The sequence below is a fragment of the Dendrobates tinctorius genome, unplaced genomic scaffold (genome assembly GCF_039654945.1).
Source record: "Dendrobates tinctorius isolate UK_male_01 unplaced genomic scaffold, ASM3965494v1 ptg000022l, whole genome shotgun sequence".
In the NCBI taxonomy this organism is placed as follows: Eukaryota; Metazoa; Chordata; class Amphibia; order Anura; family Dendrobatidae; genus Dendrobates; species Dendrobates tinctorius.
Window position 1 is genome coordinate 87,885,575 of NW_027361690.1, and position 21,418 is coordinate 87,906,992.

Genomic DNA, 21,418 nt, shown 5'->3' on the forward strand with positions numbered 1-21,418 from the left:
TAACAATCTTTTCAAAGCTGCAGTTATCCCGGTTGCTTTTGCACCTTTTTCTGTTTTGTCCCCGCATGAGGCAAATGGAGCTATGGTTGAGTAAAAGGGGCTGTGAGAGATTCTACCTTCTGTTTCCTTGATGCAGAGCAGATAGGATCAATTTTGTTCAGCATCCAGAGAGATGAAGCATACCAGGGATTGTGCAATCCAGACTTGTTTATTTGGAAATTTGGACATACAGATTGGCAATACAGTAACTTCTCCAGGAATGCAGGTGTAACAAAATGCAGCAAGGTGCAGCAAAGTGTGGTAGAGTAAAGCAAAGAGGTCAAAAACTAATGCCTTCCTCAGCCCGGTTCAAGGGTGTCTCTCACACAGCAAGTGAAACTAAAATAAAATGGCTGCCAGGAGGAAAGGTGATCCCTAAGGCCTCTTTCACACTTCCGTTTTTTACAATCAGTCACAATCCGCCAGGTTTTGAAAAAAAACGGATCCTCAAAATTTTTTTGAGGATCCGTTTTTTTCCCATTGACTTGCATTAATGGCGGATTGTGACGGATTGCTGTCCGTTGCATCCGTTTTTTGTGAGGATCCGCCAAAAGTTGCTGTCCGTCACCATCCTCAAAAATTTCAAAACGGAGCTTGTAACGTTTTTTTCTCTGGCGGATCCTGCAAACACTGATTTAACCCGAATTTCTTTCTGGGTGCCGGACAAAAAATTCTTTTTTTTTTTTTTTTTCTCTCTCTCTCTCTCTCTCTCTCTCTCCTCTTTTCCCAGCCAGCGATTCCTTTAAATTTCTTCATTTTCAGGATCCGTCTGAAAACGGATCCTGTGCCATCCGTTCACATCAGTTGAGAACGGATCCGCTTGTCCGCCTTTTTGGCGGATTATAACTGATGCAAAAAACTGAAGTGTGAAAGGCATGCCCATAAGAGATTAATTACAGACTGCTATACAGAAAAAGGCCATTAGGTGGCAGCAGAGTAACATGTAAGAATGTTACTATGCATAGCAAGCTGCAAAGCATAACTTAAATGCCCAGAAAAGCAAACAAACAGAACAGCACATTTTCTACCACACTTTTGCCTTCCACTCAACTTTTCATTAATATGCTTGGATACAGCACTCTGTGAACAGCCAGCTTCTTTAGCAATGACCTTTTGTGGCTGACCCTCCTTGTGAAGTGTGTCAATGACTGCCTTCTGGACATCTGTCAAGTCAGCAGTCCTCCCCATGATTGTGGAGCCTACTGAAACACACTAAGGGACCTTTTTAAATGCTTAGGAAGCCTTTGCAGGTGTTTTTTGCTAATTATTCTAATTTACTGAGATAATGATTTTACAGTTTTCATTGGCTGTAAGCCATAATCATCAACATTAGCAGAAATAAACACTTTTAAAAGATCACTCTGTTTGTAATGACTCTATATAATATGAGTTTCACTTTTTCCACTGAAGAACTGAAATAAATTAACTTTTTAATGATATTCTAATTTTGTGAGAAGCACCTGTATGTGTTAAACATTTGCCTAAAGGATTAGCTCAAATTTTGTGTGCATGAGACTGAGAAAAGTTAAATTAAATAAGGAAGAGGAGAATATGAAAGACGTAATAGACTGAGCAAAACTAAAAATGTTGACAAATAGCATTTACCTTGGAAGCAGAGATTGGACAGAGCAATATAAACAACATTTTTTTTAAAATCTACATACAAAGTCTTACATGCCATATCCCATGGTTGTTGTGATGTAGATGGGGAATGAGTTCTAGCTCAAGTTCTAACCAAGCCTATCTTCCATGGCCTGAACCACCTCCTCTTCTTTTACTGGTAAGTTGGCCACACTCTCCATGCAAAAAGGCAAAAGAAGCCTTGTCCCCATTCACCTGTAAGAGTGGTGGAGCTGATGCTAAAGGGATAAATGTATTTGATGTTTGTGTCTTATAAAAGGATGACACCCAGAGGGCTGCATATGGCTTAGACAGGGTAACTGTAATGGCCGGCCCAGTTTGGGAGGGGGAACTGAGAGTTATTGTCAGTTTCAGGAAGTGACGAGTTAGTCTGTGTGTTGGGAGCAGTGCGTGAAGCAGCAAGCCTAAGTCTAAGGTTGCTAGGGACAGGGTGAGCCTAATAATCAGGGCATGTGATTCCGTCTAATGGCCTAGGAGAACCTCGAGATTGATGTCGGGGTCCTGGGGCGCACTCAGCCTGTAAGTAAGCTACAGGGAAAAATGAACTCTGACGACATGGGGCGGAGGATATTGCAATTCATATATATTGCAAAGGGTGTAGAAGATTTCCTAGGACTAGAGAAGCCGGTAAGAAGAACATTCTACCTATACAGAGAACCAGGGTTGAAGTTCTACCCTGTACCTGAGGGAAAAATGACAACCCGATGGCCCTTATCCTCTATACCTTACTGAAAGTACTGTAAATGCTGCCATTCACCAAGTAAAAGTTTGGTTGTTTTTATGAACCCCTGAGTCTCCTGGAATAATTGCTGCCCTGGCTCCAGAAGAGGGATTCCTGGAGTCAGAAGAAGAGATCTGCAGCCCTATATTAAGTGAGATACACCTCACACACAGCATTACACCCGGACTGGAATGCAAATTGGCTGTAGGAAGCCAAATCGAGTGGGACTGAAGCTTGCCCATGACTACCTCGCTTGGGCATCTTACAAACTCAGGATGAGGTGGGATGGGTTAAAGAATCAACACTAGGAGAACATTTCCACCAGGATTCTCTTTACTCTGTAATTTAGTAGTCACCGATATATTCTTCATACTGTTCCTCTATAATGTGGGAGCTACTTACCAGCTCTGGCAGAGGCCTCTTTCAGTGACACAAATCGAACTGTAGAATTTCCATCTCCATGCTGATTGAAGGCCAACAACTTCACCTCGTACACTACTAGGGGGTCTGGATACAAAACTTTATTACATTACAACCTATGAATTATATTGTCACACAATCATTTTCACTTTTTTCCCATCATATCAAAACAACAAAACAAAAACAATCAAAAAGTTGTTGTAAGCACATATCAAACACCAAGCCCAAAACTTGCCCCATGAAGAAGCCAAAAGGGCGACAGCCATTTCGAAATTGCATAATAATAATGTGCTGACTCTCCTATGCCCTTTTATGAGCATGCTAATTGCTCTTTAGAATAAAAATTTGTAATTGATTTTACACAATGGAACCGCTTCATTAAGATTGGTGTCTTGTATGTCAGTCTTAATGAAGGCCAAGCAGGGACAAGTTGCCCCAAATTCATTAAAAGGTGCAACTTATTAGTAGCTGCCCTGATGAAGCCACCTCCTGTGGTGATACTCATTGTATGTTTTTTCTATGATCCAATTTACCTGGGTGACGATGCACATGCCACTTCATTGCACATACAGTGGGGAAAAACAATATTTAGTCAGCCACCAATTGTGCAAGTTCTCCCACCTAAAAAAGATGAGAGAGGCCTGTAATTGACATCATAGGTAGAACACAACTATGAGAGTCAAAATTAGAAAACAAATCCAGAAAATCACCTTGTCTAATTTGGCAAGATTTATTTTGCAAATTATGGTGGAAAATAAGAAGTTTGTCATCTAGAACATGCAAGATTTCTGGCTCTCACAGACCTGTAACTTCTTTAAGAGGCTCCTCTATTTTCCATTCATTACCTGTAGTGATGGCACCTGTTTTAACTTGTTATCAGTATAAAAGACACCTGTCCACAACCTCAGTCACACTCCAAACTCCACTATGATGAAGACCAAAGAGCTGTCGAAGGACACCAGAAACAAAATTGTAGCCATGCATCAGGTTGGTTAGACTGAATTTGCAATAGGCAAGCACTGTAGCTTGATGTGATAAAATCATCTGTGGGAGCAATAATAAGAAAATGGAAGACATACAAGACCACTGATAATCTCCCTCGATCTGGGGCTCCACGCAAGATCTCACCCCGTGGGGTCAAAATGATCACAAGAATGGTGAGCAAAAATCCCAGAACCACACGGGAGGACCTAATGAATGACCCGCATTAGAGCTGGGACCACCATAACAAAAGCTACCATCAGTAGCATACTACGCCGCCAGGGACTCAGATCCTGCAGTGCCAGACGTGTATCCCTGCTTAAGCCAGTACATGTCAGGGTCCATCTGAAGTTTTCTAGAGAGCATTTGGATTATCCAGAAGAGTATTGGGAGAATGTCACATGGTCTGATGAAACTAAAGTAGAACTGTTTGGTAGAAACAAAACTCGTTGTGTTTGGAGAAGTCAAAATGCTGAGTTGTATCCAAAGAACACCATACCTACTGTGAAGCATGGGGGTGGCAACATCATGCTTTGGGGCTGTTTCTCTGTAAAGGGACCAGGATGACTGATCCGTGTACATGAAAGAATGAATGGAGCCATGTATTGTGAGATTTTGAGTGCAAACCTCCTTCCATCAGCAAGGGCATTGAAGATGAAACGTGGATGGGTCTTTTAGAATGATAATGATCCCAAGCACACCACCAGGGCAACGAAGGAGTGGCTTTGTAAGAAGCATATGAAGGTCCTGGAGTGGCCTAGCCAGTCTCCAGACCTCAACCTTTGGAGTGATTTGAAAATCTGTGTTGTCCAGTGACAGGCCCAAAATGTCACTGCTCTAGAGGAGATCTGCATAGAGGAATGGGCCAACATACCACCAACAGTGTGTGCCAACCTTGTGAAGACTTACAGAAAACTTTTGACCGCTGTCATTGTACAAAGGATATATAGCAAAATAATGAGATTAATTTTTGTTAATGACCAAATACTTATTTTCCACCATAATTTGAAAAATAATTCTTGTCAAATCAGACAAGGTGATTTTCTGGATTTGTTTTCTAATTTTGACTTTCATAGTTGTGGTCTACCTATGATGTCAATTACATCTTTTTAAGTGGGAGAGCTTGCACAATTAATTGGTGGCTGACTAAATACTTTTTTCCCCACTTTAGTTTTTGCTGATTTTCTTTTATATACACTGCTCAAAAAAATAAAGGGAACACTAAAATGCCATTTCCTAGATTTCACTGAATGAATTATTCCACTTGCAAATCTTTATTCACTACATTGTGGAATACGTTGAGAACAATAAAACATAAAAATGATCAATGTAAATCAAAATTAATATCACATGGCGGTCTGATTTGGAATGATACTCAAAATCAAAGTGGAAAATCAAATTACAGGCTGATCCAACAGTGGAAATGCCTCAAGACAAGGAAGTGATGCTCAGCAGTGTGTATGGTCTGCACGTGCCTGTATGACCACCCTACAACACCTGGGCATGTTCCTGATGAGGTGGCGGATGTTCTCCTGAGGAATCTCCTCCCAGGCCTGGATAAAAGCATCAGTCAACTCTTGGACAGTCAGTGGTGGAACATGGCATTGGTGGATGGAAAGAGACATGATGTCTCAGATGTGCTCGATTGGATGCAGGTCTGGGGAATGGGCAGACCAGTCCATAGCATCAATACCTTCATCATGCAGGAACTACTGACACACGTAAGCCACATGAGGCCTAGCATTGTCATTCATCAGAGGGAACCCAGGGCCCACTGCACCTGCATATGGTCTCACAGTGGGTCAGAGTATCTCATCCCGGTACCTCCAAAAAAATGCCTCCCCACACCATTACTGACCCAATGCCAAACCGGTCATGCTGGATGATGATGTTGCAGGCAGCAGAATGCTCTCCATGGTTTCTCCAGACTTTGTCATGTCTGTCACATGTGCTCAGTGTGAACCTGCTCTCATCCATGAAGAGCACAAGCCACCAATGTTGAATCTGCCAACCCATTTGTGGACGTTGGGCCCTCATATCACCCTCATGGAGTCTGTTTCTGACAGTTTGAGCAGACACATAGATGTTAGTGGCCTGCTGGAGGTCATTTTGCAGGGCTCTGTCACTGCAACTCTTGTTTCTACTTGCACAAAGGAGAAAGCAGAAAGGAGGTAGCGGTCCAGCTGCTGGGTGGTTGCCCTCCTACGGCCCCTTCCACGTCTCGTGGTGTACTGGCCTGTCTCCTGGTACTGTTTATTTTCCATGCTCTAGACACTGTGCAGACAGACACAGCTACCCTTCTTGCCTCAGCTCACATTGATGTGACATCCTGGATGAGCTGCACTACCTAAGAAACTTCTGCCTCATGCTACTGTAGTTCTATCAGTGAGAACAATGACAAAATGCAAAAGAGACCAAAACAACAGCCAAAAAGGAGGAGAACAGAGAAATGGCCTGTGATCACCACCTGCATAATCACTCCTTTATAGGGGTGTCTTGCTAATTGCCTATCATTTCTACCTGTTGTCTGTTTCATTTGCCCAACAGCAGGAGAAATTGATCCACAATCAGTGTTGCTTCATAACTGGACAGGTTGACTTCTCTGAAGAGTGATTGACTTGGAGGTACATTGTGTTGTTTAAGTGTTCCCTTTATTGTTTTGAACAGTGTATATATTTTTTTATTCTGCATTATTTGATGTCTGTACATGTGCATTTCACTTTTCTTCTTTACTGAATACTACTTGACATCACTTTAGGCATATTGCCTTACTGTATCTCGGATGTCCAGCCCATTTACAAGGCTCTATTAGTTATCATGCAAGTCATATTGGTTGTATTCCAGTGCCAAATTTTGGTTCAAGAAACAGGTTCTAGTGCGATTTTATATGTTTTGTCTTGTTTGTTATTTAATTAAAAATTGAATTGATGAAATCTAGGAAATGCAACAGATCTTTTGTACATCTTTTCTCCTTTTTTGAATTAGAATACAAATTTTCTATTGGTTTTTTACATTATGATGATGATTCATTAAGACAGGCATCTTATGTCAAGCTTAATGAGGGCCGTGCAGGAATAAGATGTACCGAAATCATTAAAGGGGTTTTCCCACGAACAAAAGTTCACTTTAAGCTATAGATCTTAGAATAATAATAACTTCCTCAATTGGATGTGTTTAAATAAAATGTTCCTGTGCTGAGATAATCTTATAAATGTTCCCCTGCTGTGTACTGTGTAATGGCTGTGTCTGACTGTACAGGAACATGGTCTGATCATACACAACTCCTGGACAGGGAAGGAAGCTAAAGAGTATACAGACAGGCGAGCACGGGATCACAACTGATACTTTCTTTGAAGTAAAACATTGTTTAAAAACAGGCAGGAAAATGTTTTACCTCACAAAAAGAATCAAATGTGATTCTCCTCTTCCCCCCAACCCAGGAGCCGTAGAATCGTAGAATCGTAGAATCGTAGAGTTGGAAGGGACCTCCTGGGCCATCTGGTCCAACCCCCTGCTCAAAGCAGGATTCGCTAAATCATCCCAGTCAGATGTCTGTCCAGCCTCTGTTTGAAGACTTCCATTGAAGGAGAACTCACTACTTCTCGTGGCAGCCTGTTCCACTCATTGATCACTCTAACTGTCAAAAAGTTTTTTCTAATATCTAATCTGTGTCTCCTCCCATTCAGTTTCATCCCATTGCTTCTAGTCTTTCCTTGTGCAAATGAGAATAAAGTTGAGCCTTCTACAATGTGACAGCCCTTTAGATATTTGTAGACAGCAATTAAGTCTTCTCTCAGTCTTCTCTTTTGCAAACTAAACATTCCCAAATCCTGCAACCTTTCCTCATAAGACAGGGTTTGCAGACCGGTCACCATTCTGGTCGCTCTTTTCTGAACTTGCTCCAGTTTGTTGATGTCTTTTTTAAAATGTGGTGCCCAAAACTGGACACAATATTCCAGATGAGGTCTGACCAAAGAGGAGTAGAGGGAAATAATGACTTCACGTGATCTAGACTGTATGCTTCTGTTAATACATCCTAGAACTGCATTTGCCTTTTTTGCTGCTGCATCACACTGTTGACTCATATTCAGTCTGTGATCTATTAGTATACCCAAGTCTTTTTCACATGTGCTGTCATTTAGCCCTATTCCTCCCATTCTATATATGCTTTTTTCATTTTTATTGCCCAGATGTAGTACTTTGCATTTCTCCCTGTTAAAAACCATTCTGTTAGTTACTGCCCACTTCTCCAGTTTATTTAAATCTTTTTGAATCCTATCTCTCTCTTCTCTAGTATTAGCTATCCCTCCTAGCTTTGTGTCATCAGCAAATTTAATCAGTTTACCCTCAATTCCTTCATCTAAATCGTTGATAAAGATGTTGAACAATACAGGGCCCAGGACAGAGCCCTGTGGTACCCCACTTGAGACATTCTTCCAACTGGATGTGCAGCCATTTACGACCACTCTTTGGGTCCGATCACTAAGCCAGCTATGAATCCACCTAACAGTTGCCTTGTCCATTCCATACTTAGTCATTTTTTCAATAAGGATTGTATGAGAGACTTTGTCAAATGCTTTGCTGAAGTCAAGATATACTATATCTACAGCATTTCCTTGATCCACCCAATCAGTGATACCGTCATAGAAGGAAATTAAGTTAGTCTGACATGACTTATTAGTTACAAACCCATGCTGACTCTGTTTGATCACTTCATTCTTATCCAGGTATTGACTTACATGTTGTTTAATAATTTGTTCAAAGATCTTTCCTGGTATAGAAGTCAGACTCACCGGCCTATAGTTGCCTGGGTCCACCTTCTTCCCCTTTTTGAAGATAGGAACAACATTTGCTCTTCTCCAGTCTTCTGGCACTTCTCCTGTTCTCCAAGAATTTTCAAAGATTATGGAGAGTGGTTCAGAAATTTCTTCTGCTATCTCCTTCAGTACTCTGGGGTGTAATTCATCTGGACCTGGAGACTTGAATTCATTTAGGTTAGCTAAGTGTTTCCTCACTATCTTTCTGTTTATAGATATCCTGGATTCTTCTATTCCCTTAATAGGACAGTGAATAACAGTTGGTGTTACATTTCCTTTCTGAGAGAAAACAGATGCAAAATAGGAATTTAAAAGTTCAGCCTTCTCAACATCCTGTCTTACCATTTCATCATTTTCATCCTGTAAAAATCCTATAGCATCTTTGACTTTTCTTTTACTTTTGACATATCCCCAAAATCCTTTATTATTGCCTTTGACATCTCTTGCAAGCCTCAATTCATTTTCAGCTTTAGCTAATCTGATTTGTGCCCTGCAGATTCTGCAGACAGCATTATATTCTTCTTTAGATATGCCTCCCTCTTTCCATTTTATAAACATTTTTTTCTTCCTTTTTAGCATGTGCTTAAGTTCTGTGTTCACCCATCCTGGTTTCCTTAAATGCTTCCTATTCTTCCCTCTTTTCGGAATTGTTAACAACTGTGCTTTGAGAATTTCATTTTTCAAGATTTCCCATCCTTCCTGGACATTTTTGTCTTTAATGATATTCAGCCATTGGATTCCTCCAATTTTCTTTCTGAATCCCTTAAAATCTGCCTTTCTGAAATCTAACCTTGACGTCTGAGTCTTCACAGGTCTTCCGCCTCTAGTTATCCAAAATTCTAAAATAGCATGGTCGCTACCTCCTAGGGTTCCAGCCACTTTTACCTCCTCAACCATTTCCTCCCTGTTTATAAGGATTAGATCCAAGGTAGCAGTTCCCCTTGTTTTCTCCCCTACCTTTTGGAAGATAAAGTTGTCAGCAAGAGAGGATAAGAATTTCCTTGACCTGTTAGTTTTGCCTGAGAGAGATTCCCAACAAATGTCTGGATAGTTGAAATCTCCCATGACAACTATGTCATATTTTTTGGAGAACTTGGCCATTTGATGCATAAAGAGTTCATCCATATCTTCAGCTTGCACAGGCGGCCTGTAGTAAATGCCTACAATGGTGTCCTTTCCATTGTTCTGTCCTTGTATTCTTACCCAAACAGTTTCCACAGAACTCCCAGTCTCTGAAGCTTCAATCTCTGTGCAGATATATGCGTTTCTAACATACAATGCAACACCCCCTCCTCGTTTATCAAGTCTGTTTCTTGCAAATAAGTTGTATCCTTCTAGTCTTGTATTCCAATCATGTGTATCGTCCCACCAAGTTTCAGTGATTCCAATGACATCATATTTCTTTTCCTGTGTTAGTAGTTCCAATTCTCCTTGTTTGTTGCCCATGCTTTGTGCATTAGTATAGAAACATTTTAGTTTGTGATTGGTTTCTCTTTCTCCAATATTTTTATTAATTAGATTCTTTCGTCTTTGTTCTTCCTTTCCACTTCTATTAGCAGAGTTCTCAATAGCATTTGTCAGGTGTATGGCTTTTTCTGGTCTTTTGCTTCCCTTCCCATGTTGTTCTAGTTTAAAGCTCTCCTTACAAGTGTAGCAAGGCGACTTCCAAATACATGCTTTCCAGTCTTCGTAAGGTGCACCCCATCTCTAGCAAGTAGTCCATCGTATAAGTAGTTCACTCCGTGATCCAGAAATCCAAATCGTTGCTGACGGCACCATCGACGTAGCCAGTTGTTCACCTGCAGAATCTTATTCCACCTCCTTGTTCCATGGCCATCCACTGGGAGGATGGAAGAGAAGACCACCTGCGCTCCCAGTTCTTTCACTTTCTTGCCTAAGTCTTCAAAGTCTCTGCAGATGGTTTCCAGGTCGTTTCTTGCGGTGTCATTTGTCCCCACATGTAGTAGCAGGAATGGGTAGTCATCTGTAGGTCTGAAGAGTCCTGATATCCTGTCAGACACATCTTTAATTTTTGCACCTGGAAGACAGCACATTTCTCTTGAAGTTATATCCGGTCTGCAGATAGCGGCCTCTGTTCCTCTCAACAGGGAATCCCCCATGACCACCACTCTCCGTTTCTTCTTCACAACATTTTTCTTTCTCCATCCAGGAGGACTCTGAAGGCGTACAAGGTTGCTGTTTGTTGGCAAAGTCTTATCCTGATGTATTTCTTCATCATTTTCCTGCGTGAGAGCCTGGTACTGGTTCCTGAGCAGTATGGGTGCTGACTGCCTCCTGATCCTCCTGCTTCTCTGGGTCACATGTCTCCATTCCTCTGTTTCTTCAGGTGCACTTCGAATTTCTTCTCTTTCTGTAACATGAAGAGATAATTCTGCTCTGTCCAAGAACTCTTCACCTTCCTTAATGATCTTCAACGTAGCCAACCTCTCTTCGAGATTTTGCAACTTTTCCTCCAACAGGGACACAAGCTTGCATTTGTGGCATGTGAAGTTTGGCTTTTCCACTGGTAAGTCTGTGAACATGTAGCAAGAAATGCAGCTCACCAAATGGCTCCTGGCCTCTTCCATCTTGAGATTTCTTAAAAACGATGAAAGATGAGCCTATCGGCGCGCGGTTTTTCCGATTTCCTCTTTTCAGCTGCAACGGCCAAAACCCAGTGATCGTTGAGCTCGCGGAGACTCTTCACTTATCCCAGAAGGCACTGGGAATATGCAAATGATCTCCTCAAGACTCTTCCCCTGGTTTTCCGATTTCCTCTTTTCAGCTGCAACGGCCAAAACCCAGTGATCGTTGAGCTCGCGGAGACTCTTCACTTATCCCAGAAGGCACTGGGAATATGCAAATGATCTCCTCAAGACTCTTCCCCTGGTTTTCCGATTTCCTCTTTTCAGCTGCAACGGCCAAAACCCAGTGATCGTTGAGCTCGCGGAGACTCTTCACTTATCCCAGAAGGCACTGGGAATATGCAAATGATCTCCTCAAGACTCTTCCCCTGGTTTTCCGATTTCCTCTTTTCAGCTGCAACGGCCAAAACCCAGTGATCGTTGAGCTCGCGGAGACTCTTCACTTATCCCAGAAGGCACTGGGAATATGCAAATGATCTCCTCAAGACTCTTCCCCTGGTTTTCCGATTTCCTCTTTTCAGCTGCAACGGCCAAAACCCAGTGATCGTTGAGCTCGCGGAGACTCTTCACTTATCCCAGAAGGCACTGGGAATATGCAAATGATCTCCTCAAGACTCTTCCCCTGGTTTTCCGATTTCCTCTTTTCAGCTGCAACGGCCAAAACCCAGTGATCGTTGAGCTCGCGGAGACTCTTCACTTATCCCAGAAGGCACTGGGAATATGCAAATGATCTCCTCAAGACTCTTCCCCTGGTTTTCCGATTTCCTCTTTTCAGCTGCAACGGCCAAAACCCAGTGATCGTTGAGCTCGCGGAGACTCTTCACTTATCCCAGAAGGCACTGGGAATATGCAAATGATCTCCTCAAGACTCTTCCCCGTGGTATGATCAGACCATGTTCCTGTACAGTCACACACAGCCATTACACAGTACACAGCAGAGACACATTTATGAGATTATCTCAGCACAGGAACATTTTATTTAAACACATCCAATTGTGTAATTTATTATTTCAAAGTCTATTCATTAAAATTAACTTTTGTTTGAGGGAAACACCTTTAAAGGAAATCTGTCACCTCATTTTTGGCCTATAAGCTGCGGCCACCACCATCAGGGGCTTATCTACAGCATTACAGAATGCTGTAGATAAGCCCCCGATGTAACCTGAAAGATAAGAAAAAAGAGTTAGATTATACTCACCCCGGGGTCCGGTCCAGTCCAATGAGTGTCACAGTCTGGTCCGGCGCCTCCCATCTTCCAGCGATAACGTCCTCCTCCTTACTTCTGCCGCGGCTCCTGCGCAGGTGTATTTACTCTGCCCTGTTGAGGGTAAAGCAGAGTACTGCAGTGCGCAGGCGCCGGGAAAGGTCAGAGAGGTCCGGGCAGATAAAGTACGCCTTTGCAGGAGTCGTGGCAGAAGTAAGAAGGAGGACGTCATCGCTAGAAGATGGGAGGCTCTGGACCTGACCGCGACACCCACCACACCGGACAACGCCCACCAGAAAGTATAACATACCGCAACTTGTTTTTTTTTATCTTTTAGGTTACATCGGGGGCTTATCTACAGCATTACAGAATGCTGTAGATAAGCCCCTGATGGTGGTGGCCGCATCTTATAGGCCAAAAATGAGGTGACAGATTCCCTTTAAGTGGCGCCTATTATTAGTTGCCTGTGCCTCCATTCACCTTGCCAGAAATGTTAATCCACTCAGGGAATCAGGGATTGTAGTACAATTTTTGCTGTGCAAAGCACCGGGCAACTGTCCTAATCCTACTCCTTCCCAGGTCCACCTGTTTTCACAGAGTTGCTTCAAAGTGATATGAAAATGTCAAAAGTCGCCAAAGTTCTGCACAACTCCAAGTTGAATACGTTTTTTTGACTTTTTAAAATGTTTTGAGACAGTTTTTTTTGTTTTGACTGGTCTGATTTATAAATAATTATACTGTTTATTTGGAGAACATCTTAGGTGTTGTGAAAGTGAGCTAAGGGCCCCAAGTGTGCTGTAAAGCTGTAATCCAACATCTATCTTAATGAATGCTGCCTGTTTAGGAGAAAAGTCTGGACAAACCATTAATACAAAAACCGGTGGTCTGTGAGGTCTTTACGACAGCGAGGACTACCTGCTCCTACATATAATAAGCTCCACTGAAAATTTGATAGAGACTTTATATTTGCAATATTTTGTATTTTTATTGAGATTTTTGTAACCCATTGTTTGTAGCAAATTTTGCAGCTCTATTTTATTCTGCTCTGATTATTTTAAGCACAGAACTCGTTGCTCATCTAAAATATGCTTCACATTACAGAATTTAAGAATTATTTTGTTTATTTGAGGACATTTTTATCTTCAAATATATTATATTTGTCCCGAGGGATCAGTACATGTTGACGAATAGCAGCTGTTTAATGAAATTGGGATATTACATTTCCCCATCATTTTGCCACGGTGGCATTTACAGACCAGTGTTACTGCTAATTTTGACAGTTTTAATGCAGACGAGGTGCCTTCTCCATGTTTGATTACCATTATCATGTGTCACTATATAATTCTATCACCTGTCACTATAATTATAGGACACAGAGGTGTTGCACAAGGTTCCTGTCTGTACTAGGTGTCGCAATAATAATATTACCAGGGTCAATGGAAATATTACTTGTAGATTGTGAGCCCTCCTAGGCAGGATCCTCACTCCTCCTGTACCAGTCGTGACTTGTATTGTTTAAGATTATTGTACTTGTTTTTATTATGTATACCCCTCCTCACATGTAAAGCGCCATGGAATAAATGGTGCTATAATAAATAATAATAAATAATAATAATAAGATGTATAAAGACATAATGGTGTGCCATGCCCTACAGGACTTACCAAGCCGGCAGATGTTGTAAGCTGTAACATTGCTAGGCAGCAGCATGGGCCCGGTGTATTGTTGCAGCGGCACCTTACGGTAATATAGTTTAAAACCTTCATGTTGGCCCAACTTGATTGACGGCTCCCAGGCTGCCTGGATGGCTGTACTGTTCAGGACCTTGATGTAGAGAGAAGGGACAGCCGGTACTGGAAAGATAGGAAAGATAAGATCACTGGAGATAGTAGCAATGAACCCACTGATACTTATTGTAATTAACAATATCAAGTTGTTATATCTTCAGGAAGTCTTGAAATTTATCTTGAGACTATACTTAAGACAGCGATACAATTTGTAGAATAACATTAGCTTCAGAGTGGCTGCCGGATGGCGCTGCGCTGGCATGGCTGATGACTACCCAGGCAATACCCAGGCAATAACATGCTTAGGCAGGAATAACCCTTTAATCCTATTGAAGTAAATGAAGTCAGCATAAAAAGACTGTACAGGGCTCAGTCCTTGGCCCCCTTCTTTTCTCTCTCTACACGGCCCCAATTGGACAGACCATCAGCAGATTTGGCTTTCAGTACCATCTTTATGCTGATAACACACAACTATATACGTCTTCCCCCGACCTTACCCCCGCTGTACTACAGAACGCCAATGACTGTCTGTCCGCAGTCTCCAACATCATGTCCACTCTCTATCTGAAACTCAACCTCTCCAAAACTGAACTTCTTCTGCTCCCGCTGTCTACTAACCTCCCTAAATCTGACATTTCCCTCTCCGTGGGTGGTACCACAATAACACCCCGGCAGCAGGCGCGCTGTCTGGGTGTTATGTTTGACACCAATCTCTCCTTCACATCCCATATACAATCTCTTGCCCGCTCTTGCCGCTTACACCTAAAGAACATCTCTAGAATCCGCCCTTTTCTCACCATGGAAACAACAAAAATCCTCACTGTAGCATTGATCCACTGCCACCTGGATTACTGCAACGCTCTATTAATTGGCCTCCCCGTCACTTGACTATCCCCTCTCCGGTCCATACTTAATGCAGCAGCCAGGGTCATCTATCTGACTAATCGGTACTCGGACGCATCTGCTCTTCGCCACTTGCCAGTCCTTACATTGGCTGCCCATTCATTATAGGATCCAATTCAAAGTACTTGTTCTCACCCACAAAGCTCTTCACAGTTCAGCACCCCCCTACATCTCCTCCCTCATTTCTGTCCATCGGCCTAACCGACCGCTGCGCTCTGCAAACGACTTTCGACTAACCTCTGCACTAATCCGTACCTCCCACTCCAAGACTTCTCCCGTGCTGCTCCTAACCCCTGGAATGCTCTACTTCAAGAAATCAGGACTATCCACAATTTGCATAGTTTTAGGCGCTCCCTCAAAACACATTTGTTCAGAGCGGCCTATCACAGTCACTAATCAAAGTCATTTTATGTGTAAGTGTGCATGAGTAGCCCATTCACCATCTCCATCCATCTCTCACTCCCTCAAGATGGCTGGACCTTCATTGTAAATACACTATTGTAAATACACCCCTGTACTCTGTATCTCCCCCACCTCATTGTAGATTGTAAGCTCTCACGAGCAGGGTCGTCTTATTTCGTCTTATTTTGCTTTAATTATTGTATTGTTAACGTTGTTACTTATGACTTGTGTTTTGAAACTGTTAAACTGTAAAGCGCTGCAGAATATGTTGGCGCTATATAAATAAAGATTATTATTATTATTATTATTATTATTATTATTATGTTCAAACCAAGCACTGCAGCTTGTAGAAACAATCTTAATAAAAATTTTCCCTTTAGTGTCCAAATCTGTTGCTGTGTTTGCCAGAAATCTTTCTTCATATTTTCTAGTAAGGTGCTCAGTGCTCCCTTGGCGTGGCTGAGCAGTTCAGTGCACCTACCCACCTACTTTGTTCTATCTCCACCCTTCGGTGACTACTGTAAAACCAAAGCAATCAGGCAAGGCATGGGGTGGAGATAGAAGGATAACAAGTAGGTGGGAAGTTGCACTGGACTGCTTGGCCATGCCCCCAATCCACAAGTCATCTCATTAAGATTTTGGAATAAAGAACAATTTGTCAAAGGCAGCAACAGATTTGGACACTAACTTTGCTGTTTCTACAGGGTTCTGACATAATTTTCTCTAGAACAAATGATAGGTACATTTAGTGTATATTCAAAATGAGGGATTTTTTTAGAGGAAAAATCAGATGTGGGTTTCAATGTAAAGCGCCAATCAACTGTGCCACTCACCACAAGCTAAGCAATGCTTTACCCTGATGCTCCAGTTCCTTTGGTAAATTGTAATGCTAACGAGGCTACATTGTAACCAATATATCGACCAAAATTTCAAGGGCACATATCTACAATGATGAACAGGTTTTTTACATAGTTAAAGTGACCATTGAGTTTTTCATTGAAAAAATAAAACCAAAGAAATGGGAAGGAGCAAAAGTTGATGTAAGTGCAATGTGTAAGTGCACGTTCTCACATTGGCCATTCCAAAGACAAAACCTAAAAAATAAAACCAAATGAGCATATACTCTGTAAATAAAGTAAGTAAATAAATAGTAATAGTCCATGTCAATAACATAGGATACTTTGTTAACACATCACTTTGAGTAAAAAACGCGCAAAAACTATCCACTGTGACAAGGTGTACCCAATAATAACAATCCTATCCTGTCTCTAGTATTAGGTGTCACAATCCATTTTTGGATCTGTGGCAAATCTGGTTCTCAGATTAAAACTTTTTTCCTTTCAGGCCATCGGGGGTTAATGTCAGTTTTTTTCCCCCGCTGGCCTGCTGGTGCAATTGCATTGCTGCTGGGTCAGTTGATGTGGGTGGTGACCACTCCCACATCCTTTAAAAGGTCATCTGATGCATCAGCTGACTGCCGGTGTTAGTCCATTTTACAGCGACCAAGCTGCAGGAAGGAGCTCTCTGGGTGCAGTGTTGCTTTGCAGAGTTCACTTGTTAGGTGCCTTACTCTGCTGTGCGATGCTTTGCAGCAGAGAGAGCTAAGTGTTGCATTTTTTGTTTACCCTGTGCCTTTTGGTGTCTGTCTGTCCTTACCTTTTGTTGTATTAGTGCAGCGGTGGGACCAGTGCTCTCACCTGCCAGTTCCTTACTTAGGAATAGGAGGAGGGCAAGTGAGGGATTAGGTATCCTGGTCGCGACGGGGTGAAAGAACCCATATAGAGATGGTAGTAAGATCAGGACACTTCCTCAGGTGAGTGCAGGAGGTGTCCATTTCCCCCGTCCCCTATCGACAGGGCCAATCGTTTTTAAAGTTTCCCTAGTGTTCCCTTGTGTGTTGACGGACTTTTCGTGGGGTCGTGTCACACTGCTTCGGTCACATCATGACATTTGGGCTCATACTCATTTGCGAGAATAACAGACGATTGCAATCCGATAAAAAAAATCGGATTGGATGCTGACCAATGAGTCACCTCATCTGCAATTTTTTTCTCAGCTGAAATCGGACTGAGAAAAAGAATCACACCATGCTGCAATTTACTGCGTATCTTGGATGAGACTCCCTAATGCAAGTCACTGGATGCAAGAAAAAAATCGCACAGCACTCACACAATGCGAGTACTGTTCTATTTTTACTCACCGGTGACCTTTGAAAAGCCAGCAATTCATATGTGGCTACAGTAAAATCACACTGACAGGTTATAACAGAATAGATATATACACATAAAATACAGTGCCTTGCGAAAGTATTCGGCTCCTTGGAACTTTTCAACCTTTTCCCATATATCATGCTTCAAACATAAAGATACCAAATGTACATTTTTGGTGAAAAATCAACAAGTGGAACACAATTGTGAAGTTTAACGAAAATTATTGCTTATTTTAAATTTTTGTGGAAATTCAAAAACTGAAAAGTGGGTCATGCAAAATTATTCGGCCCCTTTAACTTAATACTTTACGCCACCTTTTGCTGTGAATACAGCTGCATGTAACTTGGGGTATGTCTCTCAGTTTTGTACATCAAGAGACTGAAATTCTTGCCCATTCTTCCTTGGCCAACAGCTCGAGCTCAGTGAGGTTTGATGGAGATTGTTTGTGAACAGCAGTTTTCAGCCCTTTCCACAGATTCTCGATTGGATTCTGGTCTGGACTTTGACTTGGCCATTCTAACACCTAGATACGTTTATTTGTGAACCATTCCTTTGTAGATTTTGCTTTATGTTTGGGATCATTGTCTTGTCGGAAGACAAATCTCCGTCCCAGTCTCAGGTCTTTTGCAGACTTCAACAGGTTTTCTTCAAGAATGGTCCTGTATTTGGCTCCATCCATCTTCCCATCAATTTTAACCACCTTCCCTGTCCCTGCTGAAGAAAATCAGACCCAAAACATGATGCTGCCACCACCATGTTCAACAGTAGGGATGGTGTGTTCAGGGTGATGAACTGTGTTGCACTTATGCCAAACATATCGTTTGGCATTGTTGCCAAAAAGTTCAATTTTGGTTTCATCTGACCAGAGCACCTTCTTCCACATGTTTGGTGTGTCTCCCAGGTGGCTTGTTGCAAACTTTAAACAACACTTTTTATGGATATCTTTGAGAAATGGATTTCTTCTTAACTCTCTTCCATAAAGGCAAGATTTGTGCAGTGTACGACTGATTGTTGTCCTATGGACAGACAGTTCCACCTCAGCTGTAGATCTCTGCAGTTCATCCAGAGTGATCATGGGCCTCTTGGCTGCCTCTCTAATCAGTCTTCTCCTTGTTTGAGATGAAAGTTTAGAGGGACGACCGGGTCTTGGTAGATTTGCAGTGGTATGATACTTCTTCCATTTCAATATGATCGCTTGCACAGTGCTCCTTGGGATGTTTAAAGTTTTGGAAATCATTTTGTATCCAAATCCAGCTTTAAACTTCTCCACAACAGTACCACGGACCTGCCTGTTTTGTTCCTTGGTCTTCATGATGCTCTCTGTGCTTCAAACAGAACCCTGAGACTATCAAAGAGCAGGTGCATTTAAACAGAGACTTGATTACACAGAGGTGGATTATATTTATCATCATTAGTCATTTAGGACAACATTGGATCATTCAGAGATCCACAATGAATTTCTGGGGTGAGTTTGCTGCACTGAAAGTAGAGGGGCCGAATAATATTGCATGCCCCACTGTTCAGTTTTTGAATTTCCAAAGAAATATAAAATAAGCAATAAATTTTTTTCAACTTCACAATTGTGTTCCACTTGATGATTCTTCACCAAAAATTTACATTTGGTATCTTTATGTTTGAAGCATTATATGTGGGAAAAGGTTGAAAAGTTCCAGGGTGCCGAATACTTTCGCAAGGCACTGTACATATATATATATATATATATATATATATACACATGTCAGAGACACACACATATATATGTATTTAGATTACATAGATAGAAGAAAAGCCGTTAATAAAGCAGCCGCATAGAGTAAAATCATAGCAGGATCTGACAGGATAGAAGAGATGGTTTACATACAGTAAATACATACAGAATAGGTAAATATACATATGTGTGTGACAAATACAATTAGTACAGTGTGTGCAAATTACTGGACATGTATTTAATTAATAAAACTTTTTTTGGGGAAAAAAAATGGCGTGGGCTCCAGTGCAATTTTTGTAACCAGCAAAGGGAAAGCCAACGACTGGGGGCTGATATTAATAGCCTATCTAAAGCTGACAATGAATTGAGGCTTGCAAGGGATGTCAAAAGCAATAGTAAAGGATTTTGGGGATATGTCAAAAGTAAAAGTCAAAGATGCTATAGGATTTTTACAGGATGAAAATGATGAAATGGTAAGACAGGATGTTGAGAAGGCTGAACTTTTAAATTCCTATTTTGCATCTGTTTTCTCTCAGAAAGGAAATGTAACATCAACTGTTCTTCACTTTCCTATTAAGGGAATAGAAGAATCCAGGATATCTATAAACAGAAAGATAGTGAGGAAACACAGCTAACCTAAATGAATTCAAGTCTCCAGGTCCAGATGAATTACACCCCAGAGTACTGAAGGAGATAGCAGAAGAAATTTTTGAACCCCTCTCCATAATCTTTGAAAATTCTTGGAGAACAGGAGAAGTCCCAGAAGACTGGAGAAGAGCAAATGTTCCTATCTTCAAAAAGGGGAAGAAGGTGGACCCAGGCAACTATAGGCCGGTGAGTCTGACTTCTATACCAGGAAAGATCTTTGAACAAATTATTAAACATGTATGTCAGTACCTGGATAAGCATGAAGTGATTAAACAGAGTCAGCATGTGTTTGTAACTAATAAGTCATGTCAGACTAACTTAATTTCCTTCTATGACAGAATCACTGATTGGGTGGATCAGGGAAATGCTGTAGATATAGTATATCTTGAACTTCAGGAAAGCATTTGACAAAGTATCTCACACAATCCTTATTGAAAAAATGGCTAAGTATGGAATGGACAAGGCAACTGTTAAGTGGATTCATAACTGGCTTAGCGATCGGACCCAAAGAGTGGTCATAAATAGCTGCACATCAAGTTGGAAGAATGTCTCAAGTGGGGTACCACAGGGCTCTGTCCTGGGCCCTGTATTGTTCAACATCTTTATCAACGATTTAGATGAAGGAATTGAGGGTAAACTGATTAAATTTGCTGATAACACAAAGCTAGGAGGGATAGCTAATACTAGAAAAGAGAGAGAGAGGATTCAAAAATATATAAATAAACTGGAGCAGTGGGCCTCAACTAACAGAATGGTTTTTAACAGGGAAAAATGCAAAGTACTACATCTGGGCAATAAAAATGAAAAAAAGCATATACAGAATGGGAGGAATAGGGCTAAGCAACAGCACATGTGAAAAAGACTTGGGTATACTAATAGATCACAGACTGAATATGAGTCAACAGTGTGATGCAGCAGCAAAAAAGGCAAATGCAATTCTAGGATCTATTAACAGAAGCATACAGTCTAGATCATGTGAAGTCATTATTTCCCTCTACTCCTCTTTGGTCAGACCTCATCTGGAATACTGTGTCCAGTTTTGGGCACCACATTTTAAAAAAGACATCAACAAACTGGAGCAAGTTCAGAAAAGAGCGACCAGAATGGTGACCGGTCTGCAAACCTCATCTTATGAGGAAAGGTTGCAGGATTTGGGAATGTTTAGCTTGCAAAAGAGAAGACTGAGAGGAGACTTAATAGCTGTCTACAAATATTTCAAGGGCTGTCACATTGTAGAAGGATCATCTTTATTCTCATTTGCACAAGGAAAGACTAGAAGCAATGGGATGAAACT

General features: G+C 41.5%; 1 protein-coding gene across 1 annotated transcript in view; it reads right to left on the reverse strand.

Annotated features, from left to right (window-relative positions):
• Nucleotides 1-21,418, reverse strand: part of IGDCC3 (immunoglobulin superfamily DCC subclass member 3) — a 267,620-nt gene that overhangs the window by 16,682 nt on the left and 229,520 nt on the right. The window contains exons 10-11 of the mRNA XM_073568864.1: nt 14,131-14,319; nt 2,804-2,908 (exon numbers count right to left, since the gene is read on the reverse strand). Of these exons, the coding sequence (XP_073424965.1) occupies nt 2,804-2,908; nt 14,131-14,319 (294 nt within the window). The remainder of the gene's footprint in view (nt 1-2,803; nt 2,909-14,130; nt 14,320-21,418) is intronic.